At 39.3% G+C, this 14242-nt stretch overlaps 1 protein-coding gene across 1 annotated transcript in view; it reads left to right on the plus strand.

The window, feature by feature from the left end:
- Window positions 1-14242, plus strand: part of antxr2a (ANTXR cell adhesion molecule 2a) — a 227872-nt gene that overhangs the window by 37059 nt on the left and 176571 nt on the right. Inside the window, exons 5-6 of the mRNA XM_063043529.1 lie at window positions 5789-5896; window positions 6910-6978. Coding sequence (XP_062899599.1) covers window positions 5789-5896; window positions 6910-6978 — 177 coding nt within the window. The remainder of the gene's footprint in view (window positions 1-5788; window positions 5897-6909; window positions 6979-14242) is intronic.

The following is a 14242-nucleotide window of genomic DNA, read 5'->3' on the forward strand; positions in this document are numbered from 1 at the left end:
TTGTGGGGTGAGAGTTGGCTGAGACAACTACAAATTGATTGGAGATCCATCCACCATTTGCATGCCACATCACCTGCAAAAGAGTTAACTGAAACCAGATTAAGAAAAGTACTGGATGATGCCACAGCAGTGTTCCTTCCAAGATGGCATTTGAAAATGCAAGCATATCATCGGTAAAATAGTGTTAAATGAAAATGCCTCACCCAAGCTTTACAAAGCCCGTGTGTTCCCTATACCATCCGTGATAAATTAGCTAGTAACCTGATTGCATGGAGGCTGAAGGAATTCTTTCCAAGGTTGAGTGGAGCCCTGGCGCAATGCCAGTGATCCCAGTAGCTAAGAAGAATGTGTTTGTTAAAATCTGTGATGACTTTAAGGTAGCCATCAACCCAGTACTAAAAGTACGTCAATACCCTCTGCCTAACGTAGAGGATTTCCTTGCAAACCTTTCTGGAGGGAAACACTTCAGTAAAGTGGATATGGGTAAGGCCTATCTACAGATGGAGATGGAGCAAGGATTACGCAAGTGTGCCGAGAATTTTCAAGCAGTGGTGGATGCCCCAAGGCCAAAGGACGAGTCACAGATGTAGTCCTTTTTAGGATTGATTAATTACTATAACAGGTTCCTGCCAAACCTGGCTACTGTGTTCCACCTCTTGAACTTATTATGACAGATCAGGAAGAAGTGGCAACGGTCAGAGCAGTGTGAGGTGGCTTTCCCAAAAGGTAAGGACGTCAGACACTGTTCTCACACGTGATCCATATCGTCTAGTGACGCTTGCCAAGTTCCGTTTGGGATGCTGACACATCCAGAAGAAAGGTATGAGGGCTGTCAGAAGCAGTTCCTGCCGTCCCACAGTCAACTCCTGTGCCACCATGGAGGAGGCCCCTGAACATGAGATTGTTTCACAGCCACAAGTCTCAGCTGAACCCCTTGGCAGGAAAGATGTTTTCCCAGAAGAGTAAGAAATCCTCCTTGGTGATGAAATCATGTGACAATTTAAAATTTACGATGCTGTGGATGCCTGTACGTAGTAGTTGTAATTTATAGAATACTGTGTGTGCAGTTGAGATGTATTCTGCATTGAGCTGAAGTTTATAGCTAAACAGGGAGAAGTGTTGTGTATTTAATATTTTAGTAATATTTGTGTAATGTTGTAAATATGCTATTGTTTGATTAAGCATTCTTTATTGTTTTACATATAACTCGCAATGCATTATGTATCGTATGTGAAAAGCATACATCATTGTGTTGCCATGTTACATGTAGGCATCTCAGTAAAAGTAAAAACAAAACAAATGTATAGTCCTGGCTCTGTGTTTTTCTTTTAATTAATTTAATGTTTTGGAGTCACAGAACATAACAACCTGGGCAATAGCAATACCTATGTCAGGCCGCTGTTTATTGATCACATCTCAGCGTTCAACACTATCATACCCTCAGTGCTAATCAACACATTCCAAAACCTGAGCCTCTGGATCTCCTCCGCAACTAGATCCTGACTTGCTTGCCAGGAGACCACAGTCAGTGTAGATCGGAAATAACATCGCCTCCTCACTGGCAATCAATACAAGTGTACCTCCAGGATGCGTGCTTAGCCTGTTCTCTCTATACACCCACGATTGTATGGCTAAGCACAGCTTAAGCAACATCTATACATTTTTCAATGCCACAATTATTGTTAGCAGAATTTTGGATGGTGACGAGGCGGAGTGCAGGACTGAGATATTACAGCTAGCTAAGTGGCATCGCAACAACAACCTTGCACTCAATATCAGTGAGATTAAGGAATAGATTGTGGACTTAAGCCAAGAAAACACATACCAGTCCTCTTCAACGAATCAGTCGAAAGGGTGAGCGTTTTCTATTTCCTCGGTGTCAACATCTCTGAAGATTTATCCTGCATGCAATGTATTGATGTAATTACAAAGAAGGCATGTAGCGGCTTTATTTCACTAGAGGTTTGAGGAGACTTGATATGTCTCCAAATTTCTTGCAGACTCCTACAAATCTATCATGGAGAGCATTCTAATTGGTTGCACAGGATTGGAACAAGCTGCAGGAAGTTCTAAGCTCAGCCAGCTCCATCATGGGCCCGAGCCTCCCCAGCATCGAGGACACCTTCGAAAGGCGATGTCTCAAAAAGGTGGCATTCATCATTAAGGACGTCCATCACCCAGGACCCACCCTCTTCTCACAGCTACCATCATGGAGGAGGTACAAGAGCCTAAAAATGCACACTCAATGTTTCAGGAGCAGCCTCTTCCCTTCCGATATCAGATTGCTGAATGGATAATGAACCCATGAACTCTGCCTCACTATTTTCCCCTCTTTTTGCACAACTTATTTAATTTATTTTTGAATATATAATTCCTATTGCAATATATAATTATAAAATGTATAAATTACAATGTTTTGCTGTGGTTGGGGGCGGGGAAGATCCTGGCTATGTAGGTATTGCTGAGTGTATCAATATTCTGCCAGAATTAGTGGCATGATTTTACCTGGTCAAATTTATGAGATACAGTTACATTGATCTTACCAACCACTGACATTACTAACCACAAAGAATCGTGCTCTATTGGCAAAGATGGAATTCTTTTTGAGCTTCTCAGTAATTTGGTTTGGTGCGGCTCAAGTTTATCAGTCTCTTTGTGGTTCAAAATAAAAGCTAATTTTTCCACTCTTCTGAAGACCCTTGGTCGCAGGGCAATCTGATTCTATTTTAATAATTCAGCATTTGCTGTGTCTTCCTGCTGATTAAATATCAACTTTTAGTGTGTTTTAAAAATCTCTGCAGTCATATTAACAGATAATTAGGCCATTTGGGAAAATACTCTGCATGCTCCTTCATCAAACTAATGGTGCATGTTATAAAGAAAGGCAGAATGGTTTGTACTAGCAGTTTAAAGCCAAACATTCTTTCCACTTGAACTAAACTCTTTTTGGAAGAAGAATAACCAGTAACTATTATTATTATACTTTTTTATAATTATGCATGGCTTATAAGGTAGATATGTGTAAGTGAATGAAGTCTTCTCACAACACTGAACAAAGAGGCAATTCCAGTTGTTGAAAAACAAAAAATATATTTCAGGGTTACTCAACAAGTCAACAAGCATCTATAGAGAGAGAAAGTGGTATTGTTCCTGCAGCATAGAGTTGAAGTCAAGAATATAGAATGGAGCCTAAGGTTAATATTGAAACTAGCTATTCAGTTTGTGTTCATTGGGTGCCTTATTACAATCACTGAATTAATTTATAATTGAAAATAAAACAAAATTTTGTTTCAAGACCTTTCATCACACTGTGGAAGTCAGCCTTTGGAACACACTGGCAAAAGGTAGCTGGTTGGAATTGTAAACACTGAGCTGGTAATTCAAAAATCTGTGATCTTCAGCGATATTTATACTGTAATCGATTACAATGGATGCAAATTGCTTAAAACATATTGAAGTGCTGAGAAATAATTAAAATGTTCAGATGAATAGGAACTCTGTTATTAGGCTACAGCTGCCTGATGTAAAATTGTAGAGATGTGTTAATGAAGAGTTCTGTTAAAACCAGGCTGGACGATTAGCCTCCATGTGCTGTGAAGGAGTAGGGTAACAGTTACACCTGTAATGCATATATCCCAGATTTAGAATGCTTCTCTGTAAGCCCGGTCTGTATAAATCTTTAAACAATTACAGTTCTGTACTGGAGTCTTGGCTTAGACTTTGCTTGAGGTTGGAAACATTGATGTGAGAATGCTCCTATTGAAATGCAGTACATGAAAAGTATAAGAGAAAAAATGATGTTAGAAGTCCTGTATGGTTATATGACAACAGTCCTATCACTAAATCGCAACTGATTTTGTTCTAATCACAGTTAGATAATGCCATTCCTTTTTTACTGTTATATCTGCTTGTGGCAGTCTGCTTTGCCTCAGTTTGCTTTTGTTAGTTCTGTTAAACTAAATATACAAAGTCAGTTTCATTTGCAGTAAATTTAACTGCAGAACTTTTGTAGTGTTTCTCTCCATGTTCAACTGTAACATTGGTGGGAGTTCAGCAAAAACAAGTTCTTCCGATCTCTTAAAACCTTCCAAAGAATGATACCGTGAGGACCAAAATCTTCCTCAGTGTTTGAAAGTTTCTTTGTTTAGTTTCCTCCTGTTAGAAGGAGGAATTGCTATTTTTTTTTTGGAGAATTGGTGAAAATTGTGGATAAGGATGAATGAATAATGAGCCACAATATTTTGAGAAATGCATTGATAATTATCAAAAATTCATGTTGGTGCATTTAAATTATTTATTTAATTTTCATCTACAAAAATGTGCAAAGTTTATAGTACACACGCTTTATACAACTATTGAAAATTTAAGTATGTGAACTTGCAAAGGCAAATCTGTTAATGATTTACTGCTTGTTTGCTTGAACACTGCAATTGGACGTGATTTCATGTAATGTCAAATCCATTAACTTTGTGTTATCTTAGAGGCACAGAATATAACAGCTCCATGGTAGAGTAGCAGTTAGTGTGATGCTATTACAGCCGAGAATGTTGGAGTTCGAAGTTCAGTTCCAGCACCTTCTGTCAGCAAGTTTGTCTGTTTCTTCCTGTGTGGGCGTGGGTTTTAGATTATGAGGACACGCAGTCTCCTTTTATTGTCATTTAGTAATGCATGCATTAAGAAATGATACAATGTTCCTCCAGAATGTTATCACAGAAACACAAGACAAACCAAGACTAAAAAAAGCTGATAAAAACCACATAATTATAACATATTGTTACGACAGTGCAAAGTAATACTGTAATTTGATAAGGAACAGACCATGGGCACAGTTGTCAAAAAAAAATTTCGAAGTCTCTCAAAAGTCCCGTCATCTCACGCAGACGGTAGAAGGAAGAGAAACTCTCCCTGCCATGAACCTCCAGCGCCGCAAACTTGCCGATGCAGCACCCTGGAAACACCCGACCACAGCCGACTCTTGAGTCCGTCTGAAAACTTCCAGCCTCCGACCAGCCCCCTGACACCGAGCACCGAGCATCATCTTTGCCGAGCGCTTCAACCCCAGCCCCAGCAACAGGCAATAGGCAAAGCTGAAGATTTGGGGCCTTCCCTTCCGGAGATTCTCGATCACACAGTAGCAACGGCAGCGAAGCGGGCATTTCAGAAGTTTCTCCAGATGGTCCTCCGTGCTTCTCACATCTGTCTCCATCAAATCCGGATTGTGCATGGCCCCTAGTTAACACATACAATATCATTTCGGAGTGACCGCGCGTGCTGCGTCGCACCGCCATCTTCTCCTCCCTACCTCCTCTGGGGCCCACGGTTTCCTCCCATAGTCCAAAGACATACCGGTTAGGAGGTTAATTGGCCATTGTAAATTGTCCTGTGATTAGGCTAGGGTTAAAAGTTTGGGTTGCTGGGTAGCGCAGCTCGAAGGGCCAAAAAGGACTGTTCCATGCTGTATCTCTAAATAAATAGATAACGGCCAGGTGCTTTCAAACATGATAAAAAGTTTGAGAATTAATTTGGCTATGATCCTATCTACAAGGAGTTGGCTTCAGTGTGGAACGTCCAACATCAGCCTATGGTTTTGGTTGCGAATAGTTCATAACAGTTGGGGATTCAAGAATATAATTTGTGAAAGATGAGGGAGTGTCTCATCGTAAGCCACAACTTGTAAAACTTGGTTCCATTCTTCAGAGAAGTGGATGCACGTGATAGAACAAATGCTCAGTAATTTATTTAAAAACTAAACCTGAGACTGAAAATATGATTTATTTCTGTTTGTTAGGCTGCTGAGCAGATACTGGAACAGAGAGCTTTGAAGACTGCAAGTGCTATTATTGTTCTAACTGATGGGGAACTGAAGGAACTTGTGTTGACATACACACTTGAAGAGGTAAGTGTAAAATTTCGAGTGCAGTTGTACCACATAGAGTCAGGCCCCTTGACCTTCTGTGTTAATGCTGACCACCATACCTACCTTACATTAATCCCATTTGTCTGCATTAATTCCACATCCCTGTATGCCAGGGGTTCCCAAACTTTTTATGCCATGGACCAATACCACTAAGCAAGAAGTCTGTGGACCCTATGTTGGGACCCCCTGCTGTATGCATTCTTTATTCGAGTAACTGTCCAGATGCCTCTTAAGTGTTGCTACTTCTTCTCCCTCTGCCACCTCTTCTGGCAGCTCATTCCAGGTGCTAACTACTATTTGTTTTGAAAATTTTCCTCTCAGACCTTGTTTCAATACCCTGCCTCTCAACTTATCCGGACACCCCTCCCAAGGTAAAAGTGGAAGCAGACTCTGGCATTCTACCTATCTATGTCTCCAAGGGAAAAATAAACAGCAGCATATACATTTCATCAGGTAACTCAATCCAATCTGGTTAACATCCTTTACAACCTTTTCCGCACCATCTCTAGCTGAATACGGTCCTTCATATAGAAAGGCAACCAAAACTCCACGCAGTGCTCCAAGTTTGACCTAAGCAACATCTTACATAGCTGTAACAAGGTGTCCCATCTCTTATTAATGCCTCAGCCGATGTAAGCAAGCGTGCCTTTTACCTTCCACCCTTGTTCCATTTTTCAAGGAACTAGCCAAAATTGAGCCTGTTTAACATCATTACCAAGAGCTGGTATTCACTGTGCATGTCCTATCCTGGTTTCTCCCCCAATATGCATCACTTTGCGATATATTCTATATAGGTAGATATGAGATAAATTCCACCTGTCATTCCCTTCGCCCACTTTCCCATTGAACTAGATCCTGTTTTAAACTTAGACAACCTTCTTCACTGTCTACTATTTTGCCAGTTCTGGTGTCATCTGCAAATTTCAAGAGTACCATTCAATTAAGCTGAATTTCTTTTACCAGGCACTAATTTGATATGATTTTCATTATAGGCTGAAAAGGCAAGGGCTCTTGGAGCAATCATTTACTGCGTTGGAGTCAAAGATTTTAAGAAACATCAGGTAAGAGTCTGCAGTGTTGCTCCATAGTGCATTGATTTAATTCACAAAAAATGCACAAAACATAAGGTAATACAAAATAGGAGGAAAAGTAGGTTATTTGGCCTATCAGTTTTGCTTTGATATTCATTAGCTTCAAGATGGCGCTAGCAAACAATGCGACCATCAGCGACATCCTACAGACAGTTCACAAAACTATTTCTTTTACTACTTCTTCTTTCAAATATGATTCTACAACTAAACTGAGTGTGATTGGAATCTGTAAGTTCTATTTTAATGGTGCGTTTTTGGATCGATTGGGTGCTTTGCTGTCTCTGAGGGAATTTGGTGAGCTTTGGATGAGAATATGTGGCCCGAAGTTCTGACAGCCTGGAAACTGGGCACTAGCCCATAACTGACTCCATTACCTCTCTCCGATTGATTTGTCAAGGGCACAAGCCCATGATGGACTCCATTGCTTTTATCCGATTGTGGTGTTTGAGTAAGGTTGAAGTTGATGAGTATGAGAGCAGAGGACTGGTGGGTGTTTGGTGCCGTCTCTCTGCGTTTGACTGGTATTCTTCTCCCTCTCAATAGCTGCTGTCGGAGGAAAATGCAAGAGTCTTGTGGTCCACGTTGCAAGGATTGATCAGAGTCAGTGGACTTGTTTTGGGGCAATTTAGGGTTTGAGTTACATGTGTTCCCGTATTCTAGTTACTCTTTTTATGTCTGTTTTTGAGCAGTCTGATTGGGGTGATTGCTGCAGCCTGGGCGCTTCAGTGAAGAATGCTTTGCCCTATGGCCTGCAGTGGTCTAGCAGCGTGACACTGAACTGAACGAAACTGAATACTACTGGGCTGCTAGTTTGGTGTTTGATAGTCCGCTTGCTTTTTGCTGTTTGCGTAATTTGTTCTTTTCTCATGCATTGGGTATTGATGTTTTCTCGAACAGTTTCCTTGTTCCATGGTGGCCTGCAGGAATACAGAGTTGTATTCTGTGTATACATACGTTGATTATAAATTGACTTTGAATTTGAATTTTGAAACTTGAGTAAGATAATGTGCATCTTTTCTTGTCCACTTTCCTACCGTATAAGCATAACTCTTGTTTCTATCATGATTATAAATCTAACTTTGCTCTCAATATATTCAAGGCTTCATGGCTTTCTGAGGCAAGGAATTTCAAAGATTCCCAGTGAGAGGAAACCACTCCTCCTCATTCAGTCTTACTGGGCACCCCTTTATAATAAAACTCTGCTCTGTTACTCCAGATTCCCCCATGTTGTTAGTCAAAATGCCAGCATTCTTCTCAATATTTCTATGAATCTTTTATGTTGCATTATTATTGCCTCTCATTCTTCTAACACCAGTGAGTATGGACTCAACCTATTCAAACTTCCCAGTCCAAACTTTGAACAGTGTTGTTTCACAGAACCCAGCACAAAATGGGACTTGGTTATTTTTTCTGTTTTAGATTAGGAACTATACTATAATATCATTTCTCTCTTATTTATCAAGAACTGATGAATCATTGGCAAACACATCATTGCATTATGATGATGGCAATGGATTACCCCTGGAATTACTGTGATGAAGGCATCCAATATAATTTAGCTAGGTAGATGGGTTGTAAAGAGGTGAAAGTTATAGCTTTTTGATGCAATAACGCTGAAGGGATGGTGTTATATGTCTAAGTGAGGTCCATATCCTCACCACCCAGGTCATGCTCTTTTCTCGCTCCTGCCATCAGGTAGTAGGCACAAGAGCCTTAGGACTCCTTCCACCAGGTTCAAGAAAAGTTACTACGCCTCAACCATCAGGCTCTTGAACAAAGGGGGATAACTACACTCACTTGCCAATTCATTCTGATATTCCCACAACCAGTGACCTCACTTTAAGAACTCATTATCTTGTTCTTTCATGTTCTTGTTATTTATTGCTGTTAATTTATACTTATATTTGCACAGCTTGTTATCTTCTGTATATGGTTGATCTTTCATTGATCCTGTTAAAGTTACTGTTCTATAGGTTTGCTGAGTATGTCTGCAGGAATATGAACCCCAGGGTTGTAAGTGGTGACATATTTGTACTCCGATAATAACACTTATTTTGAACTTTGAATATGTATAACTTGGAGGGGAGGTTAGATACACTGTGGTTCCAATGCACATGCTGCCATAGGGGTGGAACTTCACGTTTATTATCATTCAACCGTATACATGTATACCACCAAATGAAACAATATTCCTCCGGACCAGGGCGCACAGCACAGTGCATGTAACTCACACACAACACATGAAGGAAATATTACCGCAAATTAATCAACGAGTAGTAATTTCAGAAGATTGATAGTTTTGTATAAGGTGCATTTTTCATCCTCTCATCTCTCCTCTCTCCTCTCTCTGTCTCTTTCCAGTACTGCTGAATTGTTGGGTTAATAAAATCAATTCAATCTCTTTTCATTTATTATTCTTACATTTATTATATATTGCAGTTAAAAACAAACATCCTCGGCAGTAATTACATTTGCTTAAATCTATTTGGATTGAGCAGGGCTCCATCTCTCATCACTGTATATACAGAACATGCTCTGCTGAATGTCTCTATGCTATTCCATTACTCTTTGCGAGTTCTTTAAGTTACCACAAAATTTAACTTGAAATAAAAATACATTTGGCAATGTAGTGTAAAATGTTAAGCAATATTTAATAGTTCCTATTAAAGATTCTTTTAAGAATCTCTGATTCAGTTTACACCACAGAGAACAAAGTGATAACTGCAAAACCATAACGTTTCATGGTGATGTCATGGGAAATCCAAGTCAGCTGGGGTATAGCAGAATTTCTCTGTTGACATAACCCAACTAGTTAACTGTTTGTGGTTCAATGAATTTATAATTAATTACTTTTACATTTAGTTTGTAAGAATATTCAATAGTTAACACACTGTAAACAGATTATATAATGAGGAGCCATGGGACTCCTCCAACTTGCTTGCAGAGACAACCATAACTCATTCATAACTTTGCCATTCTTAAGCTATTAGGTTATCTTTCTTATATTCCTTATATTCCGTCTGGGTAGCCTCCAACCTGATGGCATGAACATTGACTTCTCTAACTTCAGTTAACGCCCCTCCTCCCCTTCTTCCCTCATCCCTTATTAATTAATTAATTATCCCCCCTCCCCCCTTCTTTCTCTCTTTTTTTCTCTCTCTGTCCCTCTCACGATATCTTCCTCTGGTGCTCCCCTCCCCCTTTCTTTCTCCCTAGGCCTCCTGTCTCATGATCCTCTCTCTTCTGCAGCCTTGCATCCCTTTTGCCAATCAACTTTCCAGCTCTCAGCTTCATCCCTCCCCCTCCTATCTTCTCCTATCATTTTGGATTGCCCCCTCCCCTCCCACTTTCAAATCTCTTACTATCTCTTCTTTCAGTTAGTCCTGACGAAGGCGTCTCGGTCGGTCCGAAACGTCGGCTGTACCTCTTCCTATAGATGCTGCCTGGCCTGCTGCATTCACCAGCATTTTGTGTGTGTTGCTTGAATTTCCAGCATCTGCAGATTTCCACTTGTTTGAGGTTATATCTCTTGTAAGATTAAACAGGGAAAGTTATAAGTCCCTACTTATAAAGATCCAAATGATGCAAATATGTGAACGGGCATAAAACCACATTCATGTTTGAAAAGTGAGGTGGTTTAATCTCTTGCAGTTGCAAATCCATTGAGAAATCAATTTTTGCAATGGCCAAAAAATTGTATATTTTCAGAGTACATTGAAATTTCTGGAAATGTCAGAAATTTGAATTCTGATAAGCCCTTACTCAAACTAAATGCATAGTTAATTTGTAGCTGTTGGCCTGTGGTAATTTTAGCTTCCATGTGCATTCTAATAGTGAACCAAATTATAGGTTTGGTTTACAAGATAAAGCAAGAGGGTACCCTGCCAAATTTAAAATTCAGTTTGGTACGTTAATGTTGAAACTAGGTTAATGTTGCGGTAATTGCGTGGCCTGAATCTGCGCCCAGTTTGTGTGAGACAATTTATATGAAAGTTTCCACAAAGCATTTCCCACTGTGCTTCATTCTCTTCAAAAGATCATAATCATACAATTTCTCAGTGGAAATATCCTAGATACCAATTATGATGAGATTAATCATAAGATCACTAATTAGAATTCTCTTGTAAAGATTCAATTTACCAAACGGAAGCACTGTCAAACTGAAATGTTGTTAACATAGAAGTTGTGCCTTTTGTGCAAGGTATGTGAATGATGAATTCCAAAGCAAAATTAGTTGCACCCTTGAAGGCTGCAAATTCCACGTTATGTCTGAATTTTACAATGGCTCAATTTAAAATAATATCAAACCAATCAGATCTTTACTTAAGTTTTTTAGAACTTTTAAGTATTGTTTGAAAAATAACGTACCACAGCAGAAAGTTGTAATTTTTCCGTAGATGTACAATTTCTGAAAACTGACTTCTTCTAACTTAAAAATAAGTCCTGAAGTACTTTGAAATGGGGTGTATATATATATCTTGGCATAAAGTATTTTGGCAATAGTTTTTGAAAGTAGTGAATGAAAATGAAATCCAGGAACATTTATTAGTCAACCACAGCATAGGTCTGGTTCACAGAATGAAGAAATGTATTTTTCAGTGAGGTAAATGCTCTCGGTGATAGACAGGATACCAATTTAAAACTCAGCTCACGGCTAATGGCATAATTAGACTATGGTTATCTAATTCAATTTATAAAGGATTAATGAGGATGATAATCAACTAGCCACAAGGTTTATGGCCAAAGTTATGACTTTGACCTTGCTAATATTGAATCAGAGGAGTTAAATGTCACATTTACATGCATGAACATGCATGTACCCCTGACTGTTGATGACAGCAATAACATGTAGATTAAACAAAGAAGCCTTTACCTCTGGGATCTTCTGAAGTTGACAGTACTGGAAAGCACAACACCCCACTGGTGGATATAGGTTTGATTCATAAAATGCAGGTTGATGGGGTTGAAGGATATCAGGTTTATTGGCTTCGCCCAGAGTAATTTATATGCTATGTAAAAAAAAAAAAAATTGCATAAGAGAAGAACATACCAAGTATAGAGTAAGGGGGAAGAATTTGCTTCAGATATTGAAGAAGACTCTGAGCTTAAAATGGCTGCAAGAGATACCAAGTAATAAGTTGGCTGTGCTGTAGAGCTTTGATCCTGTGAGTGATGTATATGATTCTAAAAGAGTAAGTGTTTGATTTAAAGATTGTTGTTTGTGTTAGCAGGACAGCCAGTAACTTAGAATGAGCGGTGAGTATGTTACAGTGATAACAGGATACTGTACACAGTGACGGCGGAGTGTTCTGTAACACGAGTGTAATTGAAGGTGAACCATGTTTCAGTGAAGTGCATTGATACTAACTGGATCATCAGCCGGGAAAATGTAAATGAACAAATTCTTATTCGTGAGACTGACATTCTTGATAGGTGTATGGTAGAATGGGGTTTATGATTCACTGGTCTTCACAACCTAGGTAAGATTGAATTGCTAAACAGCGTTGGGGAGAAATTGATCCCTGAACAACATTTCATGCAAGGTGAGTTCAGAAATCTGTGGAAGTATTAACGTGTCATTTGGAGACATGTGGCTTGGTACGCAGAAGACTTAAGCTTAAAGAAGGATTTTAGTTTGAGGCAGCAGCTACAAAAATAATAGGTAAGCTGGGAAAGAAATAGAGGCAGGAAGCTGGAAGAACAGGAAAGGAAAATAGTATAGTTCTTGAGAAAAAGTGAAGCATGGTGAGCTTAAAGGTCCATGACAGGAAGGAAATGTGTTTAAATAAAAATGATAAAGTAATTTGAAGGAAGTTCCAGTGAATGAAATGGGGAAGTAAATCAGTTTGAAAGGAGGAAAGTGACACAACAGGGCTGCACATAAGTTAGAGTGACTGTTAGCGAGGGAAAATGTGAAGTCCACTTCATGTAGGCTCTATGATTTGTTGAGGGAGAAGAGATACACCAGCTGAACCATTCTTTATCAGTTTCCTCACTGGAGTCATTTGTCAAAAGGAGCACCTATCTTCCTATCTTCACCCCGCTGCTCCCCTTTCCTTTCAACTTTTTTCTCTATGCGCTTCCTTTCAAGCCCTGCCCTTCATTGTTTAGAAGGATGAAGGGCAATATTACTGAAACTTAAGTTTGATAGGAAGCTTATCAAGATGAGAACTGAAAGGATGTAGTAGATACCTCTAAAACTGCACCTAGAATACAACATACAGTTTAGGTCTCATTATAAGTATGGTATTAAATGCCCTTCAGTGAAGGTTTCTGTGATAAAACTAAGTTATCTTGAGGAAGAACTAAGCAGAGTGGGCCAATATTGATGGTAAATTTGAAGAACGAGAAGTGTTTTTTGTTAAACCTGCAAAATTCTGAGTGGATTTGACCAATGCTTTGACAATGCTTCTTCTGGTGGATGAGTCTAAAACAAGGAGACATTGTCTCACAAAAAGGAATCAGTCATATAATAAAATGAGGAAGAATTTCTTCTCAGAGTAGGTGGTGATACTGTCCAGTCCATCATTGGTAAAGCCCTTCCCACCATTGAGCACATCTACATGAAACACTGTTGTAAGAAAGCTGTGTCCCTCACCGGGGTTCCCCATCACGTAGGAAATGCTGTCTTCTCACTGCTGCCATCAGGAAGAAGGTACAGGAGCCTTAAGACTCACGAGCAGGTTCACGAGCAGATATTACCCCTCAACCATCAAGCTCTTGAACCAAAAGGGATAATCACTCAACCTCACTTGCCCCATCATTGAACTGTTCCCACAACCAATGGACTTAATTTCAAGGACTCTTCATCTCATGTTTTCAATATTTAATGCTTATTTATTTATTATTATTATTTCTTTCTTTTTGTATTTATACATTTTGTTGTCTTCTGCATGCTGGTTGAATGCCCAAGTTGGGTGGTCTTTCATTGATTTTATTACGGTTAGTATTCTGTTGTGGATATGTTGAGTATGCCCACAAGAAAATGATTCTCAGGGTGGTAAATGGTAACATTTATGTACTTTGGTGATAAATAAACTTTGAACTTTGACTTTTTTCCTGCTCCATTATAGCTAGGGATGCCAATTAACTGAGTATGGAGAAGTTTGGGATGGGTAGTTTGATTCTTGGAATATAAGAAAGCCTAGACATGTAGGTTGGGCAAGAAAATGGAACTGAGTTCCAAGATTGGATTGGTTACGATTTTGATGAATACAGTAACAGAAAAGACACG

Source organism: Mobula hypostoma, chromosome 3 (genome assembly GCF_963921235.1).
Source record: "Mobula hypostoma chromosome 3, sMobHyp1.1, whole genome shotgun sequence".
NCBI classification, from domain to species: Eukaryota; Metazoa; Chordata; class Chondrichthyes; order Myliobatiformes; family Myliobatidae; genus Mobula; species Mobula hypostoma.